The sequence below is a fragment of the Electrophorus electricus genome, chromosome 17 (genome assembly GCF_041902795.1).
Source record: "Electrophorus electricus isolate QZ-2024a chromosome 17, ASM4190279v1, whole genome shotgun sequence".
Taxonomy (NCBI): Eukaryota; Metazoa; Chordata; class Actinopteri; order Gymnotiformes; family Gymnotidae; genus Electrophorus; species Electrophorus electricus.
The window spans coordinates 21,689,056-21,706,512 of NC_137513.1; the positions used below are offsets into that span (position 1 = coordinate 21,689,056).

Sequence of the window (17,457 nt, forward strand, 5' to 3'; positions counted from 1 at the left end):
GCAGGCGAACACAAGAGGGAACAGCACCCAGAAGAGACTGCAGAGAATATGGAGGAACCATGGCGATATCTCAGCGGAGGACCCGCCGTGCAGCACGCGGGTGCGCCAGTCCGACGGCCAGCGTGTTTCTGCACAATGGCAGCACACTCAAGACGGCTAGAGGAGAGCAGACGGCCAGCCACCCCGAGAACTGGCCGAGAGCGGTCTCAGCGCAGTCACCACGATGCACGGTGGGACACAGTGAGACAAAGGTGCCCAGAGACAACATGAGCAAGACCTGGAGAGATCGCAGGCCAACCCAGACCAGCTGACCTCCAAAATGGTCTCAGAGAGAAAGAGAGGATGTCACACTCACGAGGACTCTCGTATTTTACATACTGTTAATCTAAGTAGAGTGTGTTCTGGCAGGAGCTTTCTTTATTGGGTATTAAGATAGGTGATACAAGCTGAAACGTTATTGAACAAAATGACATAAATCTAGCAAAAACATGTTATCTGGAGCACTTTGGTTAAACAGCATGTGTTGTTTGACATGTTCATGGTGTATTTATAGATACACTAAGCAGTATTAGTGTGTGTGAAATGTAATATACTCAGTTTTAGTGAATCCTGTCATTTACCTTGCTGCAAAAAACATATATCACATATACTCTTATAGAAAACATATATCACATATACTCTTATAGAAAACATATAAAAAACATATATCACATATACTCTTATAGAAAACATATAAAAAACATATATCACATATACTCTTATAGAAAACATATAAAAAACATATATCACATATACTCTTATAGAAAACATAAAAAACATATATCACATATACTCTTATAGAAAACATATAAAAAACATATATCACATATACTCTTATAGAAAACATATAAAAAACATATGCCCTTTCCCCTTTTTGTGTAATTAGTTATTTTAGTTTTTCATTTTATACAACTTTAACATTAAAATTCAAAATATGCTTTAGTCTTACTTTACGTCATTCTTGTGGGCATTTAAAAATAAAACTTGCAATAATACTTTACATGAATGTATTTATTCTGTAACAGTAACAGAACAGTAAATGGACGTGTGTTTTTCATTGCAATGGTCTGATCTACCTGCTGGGAATTATTACAACTGTTGATACATTTGGTAATTTCCTTCTTGTTTTGGAACTTGCGTATAACAAAGAAATCTGACTGTGCCGAAGGATTAACTGTGAGCCAAGGAATGATCCCACATGACTTCCATTAACATAGGTTTCGATGTTATTATGATGTTACATATTTACACTGAAATAACAAGGAACAGCAGATTACATGTAAAAACATTTGATATGTTCCCCAGACTGCACAAATATGCCATCAAAAGCATTCCTGAGCTGCCCTGGTGTTTGTGTTGCCCCCCAAAAAGACCCAGGAGTAATTCCGATCAGGAACACAGAAAATGGCTTTCGATCCTGAGAGCAGTCAGTCAGTAGGTGGCCACTGCTGGTGCACTCTGGGTCCAGTTAGGTTTCTTCCGCAAAGGCCCTGAAGTGAATGCAAAGACGCGCACACCTCAGATTAACACCTGGCCCACCCCCCCTCACACCTCTCACTTTGGCCAATCTCTCATCCCATAATCTGAGTCCGCCCCAGATAAGCCCCGCCCCTGGCAGCATCGGCTGATGATGCCGGATTTGCCCGACATGTTCCTTTGCCGTCACAGACCAACTCTGAAATCAACTGGGAAGAAGTGGACATATTTGGGAAGTGTTGGACAGTGCAGGTTGGGATTCCAGCACTCCTCAGTCATGCCCTGTCGGTCTTGGCACTACGGGCCAAGACGATGCTCTGTAGAGTGTAGATGAACCTTCCCATCTTAGAAAAGCTTTTTCTTACCACACCACCACAAGCTCAAGAGCCCAGAATTCCCGGAGAGACTAAAACCCGGGGGTTCGGCTAGTGGCTATGGGCTCTCAGGTGGTTTCAAAAATGTTCATAAAGACAGATGTGGCACTTCATTAACAGGAGAGACTCTGAGGGCCGGTGTGATGGAGCAAGTTAAAGACATGTCTGTGTGGTGAAACGGTTGTAGCTGTTCCAGTCATTGTGTTATTCTGGGAGTAAAAGAGCAAACAAAACAAGGTCTTCTCCTGAGGGGTGTTGTGATCAGATGACAAGGCATGGTCCGTGATCTGTGGTCCGTGATCCATGAGCTGCAGTCCATGAGCTGCAGTCCATGAGCTGCAGTCCATGGGTGTTCCCCTTAAGGCTGCGCTCCTGGATGCTCGTATGGCTTCCTGACCAAGCTGTCATAGCGGGGAGAGGCCGAGCCCCAATCCCAGAGGGACGAGCGAGCACCTCAGCGCCCAGGATCTCCAAAAGGCGCTCAAGAGGAAGACTCCAGCCAAGCGCACTGAGCAGTCAGTCGCTGTGCACCAGTTAAACACTTCCAGATGCTGGCCCACAGCCACTTTCCCACACACGCTGAAGTGTTTGGACAGATCTTCTGTAGGGCTTTTCTCCCTCAGCGAGCACGTCAGCTCGGACGTGAGGAGCTCTCTCTCCTTAGTTCTTCAAAAGACGTCATGTATACTGCAGCCTCATGAACACCCAAACACATTAACACTAATGAAAAAGCGCACAAAAGAAGGGAAAGGAGGCTAGTTCTCTGTTAGATTCCGACTCAGACTCGTCTTATTGAGAAGAATTAACCAACTCTAACCCATATTACTCAGAATTAACCAACTCTAACCCATATTACTCAGAATTAACCAACTCTAACCCATATTACTCAGAATTAAACAACTATAACCCATATTACTCAGAATTAAACAACTCTAACCCATATTACTCAGAATTAAACAACTCTTTCTGAGAATTAGCAAACACAATCCCAGTTTACTGCTAAGAATTACTCTAAATAGGACTTTGATTTCTGGAACATAACTCTCAAAGCAGCCTTCTAATTTTTTCAAGAAATCTTTATAAGTCTTGTAATCTTCAAAGATGAAGCCTGCTCAAAAATGATGAGGTTAATTACACCTGAAAAACATAAGAAACTGACTGTGCCCATGCACATCTGTGTGTGTGTGTGTGTGTGTGTGTGTGTGTGTGTGTGTGTATGTGTATGTGTGTGTGTGTGTGTGTATGACTAGGCACATTTTTTTTCTCAAGAGTATTTACCTCAGCAGGGACTGGTCTGTCCTTGACACTACACCAGCCGTACTGTAACACTGAAATCAGTTCACTTCATACTTCATCCTGCTTAATGCTACTTTAATGTTTTATTTCCATCTCTCTGTCTCTAATCTAACCTCTCTCTCCCTCACTCACTCTCTCTCTCTCTCTCTCTCTCTCACACACACACCCTCTCTCTCTAATCTAGTCTCTCCCTCTCTCTCACACACACATTCTCTCTCTCGCTAATCTAATCTAACCAGTCTCTCTCTCTCTCTCTCTGTCTCTCTCACACACACACATTCTCTCTCTCTAATCTAACCAGTCTCTCTCTCTCACACACACACACACATTCTCTCTCTTTCGCTCTCTCTCTCTCTCTCTGCCTCTAATCTTACTGCTGCCCAAAGCTTTCTGAACATGAAGCTTATGTGCTTTGTGTACTGATGAGCATATTCTGTTTGTTGTGTGTCTGTCTGTGCCTGTGTGTGTGTGTGTGTGTGTGTGTGTGTGTGTGTGTGTGTGTGTGTGTGTGTGTGTGTGTGAAGTCTCCTTTGCCCTGTAATAATGTTTAAATGTCACATAAGATGATCCAGCTGTAGGCAACAATATCACAGATCACTCCTTCACGACTTTGCTTGGTGTGTCATAACAACCGCTTGTGTATCCTGTAATTCACTCAGCTTTATAATAAAGATAACACACACTGACAGTAACACTGACATTTAAACACTGTAATCTACATTTCCATGCTGGTATATCATAGCTGTAACACTCTCGTACTTGAGTGCAACTGTACAATCGCCTAAAAACTGCATGCATGTATATGGAACTGTGTTAAGCCGCTGTGTTAAATGTCAGTGCTATGTATTGCTGAACAATTACTCACATGTGGCCATGGCCTGTATCATATTAATACAGTAGTGTTTGTTTTTATGGATTTCAGACAGCAGCTGAACTTTGACTAACAAGGCCTTTTACTCTATTTAAGAACCATGCAATTCGTTTTTACACCAGCAGGGGACTCTCGTCAGCCAAAATCCCAGTAGGAAACCAGATCTGAGACATTACTAGCATATCTGTTCTGTTTCTGGACATGCAGAAAACGTCAACCACCTACACAAGAGCCCGACAGCTTTGTCTTTTATCCAACCTATTGATTTAGCCATATACGATAAATTACAAAAATAAGCCATGTAAGATGCAGTGTGTTGACCGCGACAGGCTACCGCTTCCAAGAAGACAGAAAAACGATGCATTTGTGTGTGTGTGTGTGTGTGTGCTTTTTTCCTGTTTTCCTTTTGGTATCTTATGCTCTCCGGCGACTACAGAAATGCAGTCTTTGTAATGTATTAGTAGTGGGGTACTAAAATAACCATCACTTGGTTATTCTGTGAGTTCTGTCCATGCCAGCTACACCAGATACTGCACCGAGAGCTAAGCCCAAACCAGGAGCCGCAGGTCAGCTGTAGCCCTAGTGGAGCCCACTTTCTGAACGTTACAGGCATTTGTTTTATTACTTAGACAAAGGGAAGAATATAAGGCAGCTTGGCAAGTTATTCACATGAGGTGAAGCCAGAGACAAACTTTTAAATCAGCACCTTTTTTTGATAGAGAACATAAGGGTGCAATAGAAAAGCAGTACTGTATGATCGCAGTCTATATGGAAGAGAATAAAGGCATTGCATGTGCAATGAGCATTTTAAGGGTTAAATAAATCACTCTTCTCTCGTGTAACCACACTCATTAGGCTTGTAACTGTGACCTTGAACCTGGTAAAAAAAAAACGTCCATCTCTGAGAGAAAATAACAGTAGCGTACCTGCCACGTCAGAGCTCCTAAATCTGTTGTTTTGAAAGCCCAAACTGAAAGGAACTCAGTGATGCCAGAGAATCTGTGATCAGTGTGTGGACTCGAGCCATAAGTGGAACTTGCGGAGGGGGATCGTCTTCTAAGTTTTTGAAAGAAACTCTCTGAGTCATCTCGCTAGCTGAGTCACAGCCCGTTCCTTTGCTCTGGGTGCACTCAAAAATCTTAATGAATTATCTCTTTTTCTGGCTTGGAAATCACAAAAGTATGACAATTTGATGGCCTTAATAATGAAGTTGAATAATATCATTTTGCAAACATACTACATGGTGCAAAACAACCTGTATCTAAATCCTGGAAGGCATCTTTCCTGGAATAATGCATCAAGAAATTTCTGGCTCAGGTTCTTGAGAGCTGCTTCACATAAGAAGATCTCAATGCAAGGAACTTAGACGTGCAAACCTGCAGCCATCCCAGAATGGCCCGGGGCACCGGTCAAGCGGAGGGGGGGCGGGGTCCTCGCCCTTCTTTAGGCTCAAGTGCCTGAATACTTTCCCCTACTCCAGCTCTCAAAAACAAAACAAGAGCACACGGCCCCTTGCAAACCTGCCGTTACATTCTAATGATGGGACTCTCACGCAGCGCAGGAAGAGGGCCTTTTCCCACAACACTGACATCATTCGTTCCCTACGCTTGGCAACACGTGAGATTGACAAACAGCTTTGGATAGCGCTTACATGCAAACCGGGTTCGCTGAAAACCTCTGACCGCTCCGAGCTTCAGATACGCGTTGTCTAAAAACTGATATCAATTTATTAGCTCCAACGATGTAGATATTTTTGTGTAGTGAAACACATTTCATGTGCTGAAATGATGCGGCACAATCAAGATTACAATAAGACCAACAAAAAGACTTTTTGTGGTTAAAACAAAACAAGAAAAGCATGAATAAATAAAAGAAGTTAGCCAGCAGTTAGAGTCCCACACTAAGGATGAAGTGCCATCACAGCAACCTGACAACTAGCGTCAAGCGTTCTGTTAACATTTAAAAGCTCACAGCAACACAGATGGCAGGGCATTAGATCCAAGTTCTCTGCTCCGAAAGTGGCCCCCGGAGAACGTCCTGACCCCATACGGATCGAACTACTGACAACCGACAGGACAACATTGGAGAAGAGAAGGAGACGCCCATGACGGTGTTCGAGGTGTCAGCAGTTAATTGTCCCGCCCTTTCACTAGTCTGTGATGGCAGAAGGAGCAGAAAGATGCAAATAAGAGATTGGCATGTTTGGTGTGGTAGGCCATGGTTGAGAAAGGTGTCAGGGAAGTGCATATATCCAAAGAGATTCATTATTTCCTGGAAAGGGTTTTATCCTAGTTCTAGAGACTTCTACCTCTCTATTAAAACTAATCAAGTATTAAACCACTGCCAAAGCATATACAGGTTTAAAACTGAGTAGTTTATCCTACAGTTTTAACATAACAGCTACTAAATATGATGTTATCTAGAATTTATAGCCATTAGACAAATGCGGAATGAAAAAATGGACAAAACCATTGTGACTTTAGACACCATCAAAACAGATAATAGCATAGCTAAAGGGAGGTTCAGCTTTGTGCTCTGTGAAGTGATTTTTAGGAAGGGCCAAATGAGTATAGCAGCGCGAGGCGTACACAGAGCGGGGGGCGTGCACGGAGAGAGGAATCGTGGAATTCAGGAGAGGCACCTAAAAATCCAGCAGGAAATTTCCTTAAGCATGAAGTCATGAATAGCTCATTGATTCTGCACAAGTGAGCATGTGTCTCACTTGTTTGTCGGCCTTTGTAAGCATGGATGTGTGTGCTTTGTAGGGTGTGTGCGTGTGTGTGTGTGTGTGTGTGTGTGTGTGTGTGTTAATGTATATGCTCAAACAGCAGTAGCTGATATGTAGGTCTGTTGATCCTGCTTGTTTCTTTGTGTCTGGTTCCCAGATGGCCATGAACTGAAAAACATGCCAGCACAGCAATGCTGCTCTCAAGATTACGCACTTGAAATAATCCTGGCAGAAGAAGAGTTCTTCTGGAACCCACCACAAATCCCTACATGGACTAAACATTCAAGGAAGGTTATTGAGGAGTCTTTCATCACTTACGTAGTCAACGTGTCCTGTTTAACCAGCCCCTGTGCACGCTCCTTCTGAACCAACAGAGTGCGCCCAGAGTCGGCGCCCGGTGGCTTGTGGTGGACACAGTCTGGTCACTAAAGTGGCTCAGCATTATGCTGTCAGTGCAGGAGGAGAACGCTCAGCTCTTTTCAGCGTGAAAGCTACAAGCCTTTTTAGTAATGTACATACTCAGTGTTACTCTCTCTGGATGGCGTGGCTGGCCTGCTAATGGAAGCCACGCCAGAGGGTGTGTGTGTGTGTGTGTGTGTGTGTGTGTGTGTGTGTGTGTGTGTGACCTGCTCTCTCACTACCCTCTCTGTCAACAGCACTGACCGGGTGGGATGCAGGAATGTGAGGGTCACGGGATTGACCTTTTACTTTCTCCTGCTTTTCAGGCTTTAGGGCAAGACGTAACTGCCCCACTTTCCCTGACACACTGCGGAGGAGGATTTACGGCCAGTCACAGGTGATTCGAGGTTTTTTAATACTGTGTCTAAGTCGTCACGGACAATGTTATCGTCTATCACAAATACAGATATGTATTAGTGCACACACACCACATCACTAATCAAACAGCAACACAACAGTCAAACTTAAAATTACTTGAAATTCCTACCAAATATAAAACCTATGAGTGCACGTTTTAAAATAGGACATATGATGCATATGAGCACTGAGCATTATTTACAACACAATAATGAGCTGTCTGGCTGAGAAACCACTGTAATCTTACACTTGAGGAAACGTACAGGTCTCTGACGGCAGAGACTGATCTTCAGGACAACTCAGTCAGCTGCAGACAGCTGACTTTTCAGCAAGGAGACTGTCCTACATACCTTGTGTTGATGTCAGACAGGGCAACTATGACTGAACTATGATTGAAAGGCCAACTGCTCTTGAACCCCCTCAGCAGAGCCTACATCACCCCCCGCCCCCGTGTTTCGGCACAGATTATCAAGATTCCCTGAATGTGTGACACATGCCTCTGCCGGGCCTCACGATTCCATGGTACGTCTCCAGTCAAAGAATAACCTGAAGTGTGACTGCTATCGCACATACACTACCCACAGCCTACAGTTGGCGTGTTTGGAAACATGTTTGGAAAACCGTAGAAGGTCACTTTACCTGATTTCAGTGTCGCAAAAGGCAATGGAGAAGATAAACACCATTGAATGGCAAGAGAACTGTTATGTGAAATCAGCATGGGGTTTGTCGTTTTATCCACAAGAGCTTGTGAAATATGGGTGGCATTTGAAGTTGATGAGGACATGAGAGCCACACCTGCACATACGTGTGTATGTGTGTGAGAGTGTGTGTGAGTGAGTGTGTGTGTGTGTGTGTGTGTGTGTGTGTGAGTGTGTGTGTGTGTGAGAGAGTGTGTGTGTGTGTGTATGTGTGTGTGAGTGTGAGTGTCCTAGTCCTTATTGTCATATTTGACCATGACCCAAGGTCAGCTTCCATGTTGATTAGAATATAATGTCTCCTCTCAGAGGTCAAACATTATTGCTCAGGTTCTCCACCATTGTGGTCAATAGCTGGAGTGGTCAGTAGCTGTGGGTGGTCATTAGCTGGGGTGGTGAGTAGCTGTGGATATCAACATTCAGAGAAACTCACGGTCACTTTGCTTTGCAACGCAGCCCATATAAGTCTAACTGTTTCAAGTAAACTAGTTCAACATTTATCGGTGTCTCTGTTGAACCTTAGTTACAAAAAATAGACTGTGTTTTAAAAATTTCTGGTTAATGAGCAGTTTGTTAAATAACAGTTCCCTACACAAGCTGAAAATGAAATCGAATTGCCTGTGAAAGACACTGCATGTACAAATGGCTCTCTGTAGGGAACCAAAGCTGAACTTCTCATGCCGAAGACCAAGGTAGCAATATACCGCAACACTGCATTCACAGCCCAGAGGCCGAAACCCGGCTCAACCCAGACTGTAGAGTGCAAGTATATTCTACAGTGTAAACATGTTCTACGGCATACACACACGCACGCAGACTTTGACCCTTTGAGCCTGCCTCTGTGGCTCTACCTGCTCCGTACGTGACAGCATACGTTAACACACTCACACACACACACACACACACACACACACACTCACACACACACACACGCACAGACTTTGCCGCCTGCATGACTCCACCTGGCCGTACCTGCTGCTATCCTCTGGAGCAGCTGCTGGCGGGCGATGATGCGTCCCAGCCTGTAGCCGGAGCGTCTGTGTCGGTGGTCCATCCTCAGGTAGATGCTCCGCGTCTCTGGGGTCATACTCCCCAGACACGCGCTGTTCTCACTCTCTGTCAGCTCCCTGAACATGGCTACACGGCACAACGCCTTGCAGCTGCCCCCCCCCCACCCCCCCCGCCCCTTTTCCCTGAAAGACAAATACCAAAAAAACAGGCTCGCAAGCGTCTGTCCACCAACAGCCCAACACGTGTAAGATATGAGACCAAAGAGCTCTACGGAATCTGGGAGGCCTGCCAAGGTCCAAGCCACCACCTCTTTCCGGTCACGTGACTGGCTCGGAGCCAATAAGGAGTGAGGGCAGAGGGGCTGCCCCTCTCGGCTAAGCTGAACCCAAGGTCTGTGTGAGCGCGGCTAGGCACGGGAGGGAAATATAAACACCAGAGGAATGCTTGCAAGCTGACAAAGCGGAGAAAAGTAGGAGAGCAGGGCAAAGATAAACAGTCAGGCTGAGACCCACCCTGGCCAAAGTGAACAAGCCCACCGCTGTGAAGCCCCATGCAGGTGCCAAGAGCACTTAGGAGGAGTCTGTTAGCTGAGAAGAACAGGACGAAAGGAAAGAGAGAGCGAGAGAGAAACTTTGGAGGTGTTGCGATAATGATTTTAAAAGAAGATAATGAAATTTCATGCAGAAATAAAGTACAGATTCTGGGAGCCAAATCTGTAAGAACACAGTGGTGAGCTGTTTCCATAGAAACGTGTGAACAGTGCAAAGGGGGGACGTGAGTAGGTAAAGCACCTCCCTCATCACCTCTCTGCACCCGCAGTGGGCTTGCAACGTGAAAAGTAGCAGCGCTCGATTTCACAACACTCTCTCACACAGAGCAGGGCACCCAGGGAAACCGCAACAGCAACATACCAGAGACCTCATCAGTTAAGAAAAAAAAAAGCTTTGTTTCTTAGATGTCTCAGGAATGTAATACATTTTGCTAAACGTATTTCACAAAACATATAAGGTTTAGCCGAAGGACAAAGGTGAACACTGACTAAAAGCTACTAAACCTCCCAACCTAACCTCACATCCCAATCACCTCGGCCTGTTAATTCGGGTCTTAGCGCTATTAAACAGCCCATACCCTAGTGTATAATGTCACCCACGTTTGATTGGAGAGAAACGAGGGAAGCTATACTGCCGTGTAAATAGTGTGCCAGTGGGCACAGTACCAACCCAAGCATATTCCCTGCCCTTTCATTGGCTGACTGGCACACCGCTCACAGTGCTCACAAAGACCGCAATTCAACGTCAAGTAGCCTGCTACACCCAAACCGGCACCCCCAGTTCCACACCAAGCTGCGGGCGAGGGATGTGTTTTTCCTGTCTGACAGCTGCACCATGCTTGTGCAGGCTCTGTGACACGGCCGCGAATTATTTCATTTATTGACGCAAAGCGCAAATACCCAAACAGTGTCCTTTCTGTGCCGTTGTTCCAGACGCACAGACTCACACCAGTAACTACAGGTGCAGCACACTGGGGGGTTTCACTGACGCCTCATTTGCTGTGCCCTCATTCGGTTTGCATTCGTACTGGAACAAGACTCAAATGCACCATTTACATTTAATGCGTTCGGTTGCCTCCTGTCACTGATCTGAGGCCAGTTGTATATGAGCATACAGGGGGTGTTTTGGTAAGGACAGCTAATCCTCAGTCCGAATAATGTCCACCTGCAGTCTATCAGAAACATGAAACCAGGGGGTTCCAACAGCAACTTGTCTTAGGTGACATGTAAACATAATATCATGACTAATAGCATCATTAATTAATGCGCAGTTTATAACAAGCTGCAGTACATATTCCATGCAAAAAAAAAGGCTACTTCTCACAAACCCAAATCAAACACAACCAAAAGAGAACTCAAACTACAGATATACAGTAAGAACCTGTTGTAATCATTTCATAGCAAAACTGCAGAACTTTCGTATTGGTGCTAAAACTGCACATTAGTATCTACATCTCTAGACTACAATTCCCACTATGCAGCATACATAAATCACTTCTGTGACACATGCAGCTAAATACTAGAACATTGCAGCCAAGGGTGCATCGTTTGTGAAGGTGACAATGCTCAGTCCGTATCTGGCGCTGACATTTCACTTCTCTTAAATAAATAAGCACTCAACTGTAATCCCGCCCTGCGAATAAGAATGACAGACATGGACAGATGAATGCATGACATGATTTCTGGGAGAAAATGCATCAGAAATGCATTTGTGAGATCGCATATTTAAGAGCACTGCGAACGCCCTGAATGCAGCTACATACGTGGCCACTCCTGACACAAGGGCTCATCTGCACCCAGTCTCTCATTATCTGTGCACAAGAGCTAATGACAAATGGTCCACAATGACATTTAAAAATGAAAACGCTTGCAAACATGGAGGAGGGGCCAGCCTGCTGCCTGCCAAGGAACACACATTCCACGTTCTGTCTATCTGTGATACAGACACGCGTCCACATGCTCACATGAGCATGTATGCACGTACGCACGCACACACACACACACGCACGCGCGCGCACACACACGCACACACACTGATTAATCCTTTGAGCAACACTGAGCATCACATACCTTGTGTAAACATAAACTATGTAAAGCACTAAAGGCTCCTTAAAAGAACTCGAGATACTTTTGTCTTTTGCCCATTATTATGCATTCGGTTCAATGCAACATTTCTGTTTTGCAGTGTATAGAAAGTTAATCTGGTATGGACCATTTCAGGACATTCATATAATAATGTTCTATTGTTATCTTACTCATCAGTTCATGGTTATTAACGCTAACAGCAACTTTCATGCAGGTTCCATGTGTAAAAAGAAGCCTATGAACAGTGTGTGTGTGTGTGTGTGTGTGTGTGTGTGTGTGTGTGTGTGTGTGTGTGTGAGTGAGTGTGTGTGAGTGAGTGTGTGTGAGTGAGTGTGTGTGTGAGTGAGTGTGTGTGTGAGTGAGTGTGTGAGTGAGTGTGTGTGTGTGTGTGTGAGATAGAGCGAGGGAGATCTGTGAGATGTCTATTGCACGCCTGCCTCAACATGTTCTGTGTAAAGGGCTATATAGTATAAGCATAAGAATTCAAATGTATGGCTTCCCCCAGGTAACAGCCAGTTAGAAGGTGATTCAGCAGTCACCTACAATAGTGTGACGTGCAATTCATTTGGCTTTGTTACAGCACACTAAATTTACAAGTTTCACTGAAAAAGTATCAACCTTTTAAAGGTGATTTCAGGTAGGGAACTGATACACAAAATCCCCTTAACATGTTATGTTTACATTTTTCTCAGTCACAGATGAGACCCCCCCCACGTAAACAGCAGACTGGATTTGTGTTGGGATTCAAAGACAAAGAGAATCCTTTGAAACGTGGCTTTGACACGACTTCTTAGCCATCAGACAACATGAGATGGGCCGATTGCATTTGATTACAGTTACGGTCAGGTGTACTTTTACGCTGGTCTGCGCCCCACCAAAAAAAAAAAACTGCAGTGAGATACTATCCGGAACGATGGCAAACTAAGTTTAACTGGGAGAAGAAGCTGCTTCTGTTGTTTATTGTGGGGACATGGAAGGGCATGATATTCCCAAAGCTGGGAAGATCGTCTGGGAAGCGGCCTATGACTGAGGACAATGGGCAGGTTCCAGATGAAACAGGCCAGGTGCACAAGACTATGCAGGTGCTCAAGCAGTCCAGCCGGCGCTTTCACAGTCAATCTCCAATATTCCAGCTCGACCGATTCATACTTCTCTACGGTCCAAAATAATCACCCCATGTATTGTTTCTGTTTAGCCTGATCAAGAAATCAAACTCAGCTTGCCTACATAACTATATTTGGTAAAGGTATCTGTATAGAAAAAAAACAAACGTTCTAAAAACAGTTGATCTGTCCTCCCCAGTTAATGCATTATACCCATGCTCCCAACAATCCACATGCCTTATGTCTCTTTGCAGAAGACGTTTTGCTCGTACAAAGCCGAGGCTGTCCGCCTGTTATACTTTCAGACACAACTTTTGGTCAAAGGCTGGTTTTAAACCCATTTATAGTTTTGTGTGAGGACAACATGAGGGGACGGCACGCTCTTCTCCAAAACAGCCTCCAGTTGTAGGACTTGAGGCTCACATTCAAATGCATGCCTCACAGGAGGCATTTGAGCTACAGCTCCACTCCACTCTATCCATATTAGGCTCACAATTGCTTGGTGTGTTTATAAACAGACCATCTAGGCAGTGGAGAATGGCACTTGTATGGCACGTTACTATAAAATAGAAGAGGTGGAATTCCTGAAGCATGTCAGTAGAATGCTTTCGGTATCTAAATTCGCAGCGTGCGTCAGGATCCCCAAAGAGGTTACTACATGAGCCCCATTATAATAGTACAAATCCTCAGGCAGGCAACCAGGACAGGGAAATCTCTAACACGAAAAAGGCGATCTAAAAGGTCAAACGTTAGATTAAAGGATTTTTTTAAGTAGTAAACAATATTTATTAAAGTGATTGTTATTTCTACATTTTTTCTTTAAAAAAAAAAAATTCAGCTCACATAAGATGAAGAATCAATCTGCTTTGTGGTGCTCAAATGAACCAGTTTATGTTCCACAGAGCAGGTCACCCACTTGGAGACAGCCATGTTTAAAATAGATTGAGTACTGCATCTGATACATCCAGGCCAACAGGTGTCAGAATAATATTTCATAATGTGAAGAATTATTATTGGCAAAATAAATTATTGCTCCTTAAATTGTAATGATTGGAATCCCACCAGCTACAAATCCTGTCTGCCAAGCTAAGAAACAAGAATGAAACATTTTATTAATTCCAAGGGAAATTTGTGAACCACTGTCCGCAAATTATTTCCAACCAATGACCAAGAAACACTGAAACAGCCTAAATAAATAAATAAACATAAACATAAACACGCGCACACACACACAAAGCCCTGAAAGCCCAAGACCATCTGAAAGCCCAAGACATTTCCAGGAATCACCACAGAATAGCATTGAGTGACATCTAGTGGTCACTTGGGGTATTTTCTTTTACTGTTTTTGTTCACCCCATTAGGCTTTTGCTTCGGGAAACACAGGGGGCTCAGCAATGGCACAATATTACAGCTTAAATAGAAACTTTTCACTGATAAGATAACAATAGGTTTACTCTCAAGAGCAATTCCCTATTGCCAATGGCCTCATTTAATTGCAGATCAGTGAAATTTCACTGCGAACTAACAAACACTGGCCCGATACTGCAGTCATGAAATCTACTAATAGAAGCCTAAACATTACAGCTGTCCTATGCCTCAGCATGACAAAATAAAGGTCGCATCTTAATCGGGCAAAACCCAATAAAGGCTCATGATAGGAAAACTGCTTCTGATGTACTATTTCTCTGATTAAATAACTTAGCATTTATTGTACCCAAACGGGGAGAAACTAATCTTAGTCCTCACGCCAAATCTTCCAAAATTCAATCCAAAAACAGATCAAATGATTATTTATTAACAATTAAGTGAAGCCAGTAGTGTTACCGAAACGGATACTTTGAAGTCTCAAAACAAAAACATTTTTACAAAAGACATGTAGTTTATGAATAATGCCTGATGTAAATCGTTTTACTGTTAAAACGCGAAACGACATGTAGCACACTTTAACTCACAACTTCCTAAAAGTCGACATCTAGCCTTTTACACTTGTTGCATTACGATAGCATGCGGTATAACTATCAGGATGATTGTTTCTTCCTCCTTCTAAACCTTGCAAAAGCTGCACTGTGCGCAATACCGTGCGTAAAACAACGGCTCCTATCAGCTGGACTGCAGACCAGTGCACAGGCAGGGTGTCCTGAGAGCCATGCGCGTTCAGCGGCACAAACCTGCAAGCCGTCGCTCTCTGACCTTTTTCCACAATAAATCCCGAGCTTTGGACGTGGAGTCCCGCAGCTGCTCGCTAAGCGAACGCCCGAGTTTCTGTCGTAGAGACTTTCGCGTCGCTGTCATTGGAAATACGTGGCCATGTTCGGGGACTCCCGCTGCTTCTCCAAAAACGGGACCCTCCTCCTGAAACGGCTAGGCATCCCGGGCTGCCTCACGAGCCTACGCCGCCTTGCAGCCAGAATGCACCAGGCATTTTCCCGAAAAATAAGCACATGGTGAATAAAATGACCTGATACTCCTCTTTGGTGATTACAATGAACGCAAACTTCTTTTTTTTTCACGCGGAGTGGAGGATCCTTTGGCAGGACCAGCTCGCGGTCACGCAGGGCCAGATGTGGGTTTGCGTTGGAAGTTTTCGACTTCAGCCCGAACCGTACGCGCAGTCCTCGCGCAGCGCACCTCCTTCCCTCGCGCGCACTCTCACTGGCACGTGCATTTCGTGTCAAGTGTGAGAGCCAAGAAAGGAAACTTTCCGTGTCACCTAATATTTGCAAAAATAGTGTTCACTATATCTACACTCACTGCCATTGAGCTTATTAGAAACCCCTGGCTTGCACGCACCTAACTTAAGTAGGCTACACCTACCTTACAAGTGAATGACTGCTGACTGTGGATATTCATTCATTCATCCTTTCTTTCCTCATAAAAATTCCATTCGTTTGCTTGTTTATTTAAGACATGCTCTTGCAATCAATATATTCAGTGGAAGATGCTTGGAAAATTTGACACAAATTACGATTGGCTTCTTTGAAAGACGAATCATATTCCCAGTGCAAACATGGATTTGTGTCTCAGTTTGCAAATTATTTTGCATGCCGGGAAAAAAAAAATAAAAATCTGTGTTCAGTTAGTGAATCGTTGGGCCAAGCATGTAATGAAGATGGACGGATTGTTGAATAAGCGGAGCTGTATTGCGCACCGATGGAACTCCCTATAGGACTGTCTATAGGGGTTTAGCTTGCATTACTCCATGAGACAGGGGAGATTGCTTTGTGCTATGGTATTACTGTCAGTAATCTGAATATCTGAACCTTCAACACAAATGTCTGGGGTAAAAGAATTAGGTAAGAAAAAGAAGACAGATGAGGGTATTAGTCATTTTAGTGTGGATGATTGTGGAATAACCAGAATGGCATTTGCTGAAAAGTACCAGAATTTGCACTTCACGATGCGCTCTGAAATCATTCCGAATCAACATGGCAGATTATATCTCTCTTTTATTTTTGGGATCTAGGGAAGAAGCCTTGATTTGCTCGGTCGGACGGTCGTGTTGCTCGAGTGCGACCGAGGGAGAGCATGCGGCCTTCGTCCTAGGGCAGAGTTTCATTCTGCGTCAGAGGCATCGGATGGAAAAACCTCCCCGGAGAACATGGACGGCATCTGCCACATCTCCATTCATGTGTCAGAGGTCAAAGGTTTGGGCCAAACATTTCCCTTCATATGGGATTTGCTATGGAATTCCTGACTTGGAGACAGTACTGGATGGACACTAAAGGAACGGAAATGTCATTGAGATTACTTTAGCTCTGTGGACCTCTATTGGGAATACGTAGTCGATGCCCCATTCGGCTGATAGTCTGGTCGACATGCCAACCGTTATCGCCAACCCTTAATAATGCTGGGAACAGCAAATTTCCAGAAAAGCTGGATCCTACCTTACAAGAGCTATTATTCCAACTTTTCCCATTTTCAGGAAACAGTATGATAATATACTCTTTTCTTAAAACACAGTGTGGCTCCACAGCATGTGCAGGGTCACCTCACAGACCACTGAGAGGGTCCCACCTGCTATTTTCAGCTCTCCATGCTTAGCATGCAGACAGAGCACGGGACACCCCAGCCAGGACAGCCTGCCTCATCTGGGGGAGTGTCTCCCCGGGTCTGGGGAGGAATTGAAGCCCCAGATTAACCCCAACCCACCCCCATCCGCAGCTGTCCCCCAGCCGGGTGAACCCATTTAGGTGACCTTTGATGCGAACATCTCCACCTCCGATCATGCGTGGGCGGTAAACAACCGCTTGCGCAGGCGAGGAGAAGCTCCGACCCTGGGGCCTGCGATGTAAACAAATCCTGAGCTCGGCACAGCCACATATCTTACACAAAGCATTTGAGTATGCGTGTTACAACAGAAGCAGATGGTGCTATCATGTAAGTAAATTAGCGAGAGGAGCAGATGTCTTTATT

The 17,457-nt window shown here is 44.5% G+C and overlaps 1 protein-coding gene across 10 annotated transcripts in view; it reads right to left on the reverse strand.

Moving 5' to 3' along the window:
• stard13b (StAR related lipid transfer domain containing 13b) overlaps window positions 1-17,457 on the reverse strand; it is a 55,973-nt gene that overhangs the window by 17,018 nt on the left and 21,498 nt on the right. The window contains exon 1 of one of the 10 annotated variants that reach the window (XM_081700463.1): window positions 15,235-17,196. The exons of 6 other annotated variants lie outside the window; for them this stretch is intronic. In XM_081700463.1, coding sequence (XP_081556589.1) covers window positions 15,235-15,336 — 102 coding nt within the window. In that variant the 5' untranslated portion in view covers window positions 15,337-17,196. Of the gene's footprint in view, window positions 1-9,267; window positions 15,179-15,212; window positions 17,197-17,457 lie in introns of those variants that run through there. 3 more of the 10 variants (XM_035534444.2, XM_035534451.2, XM_035534443.2) reach the window with 3 other exon arrangements.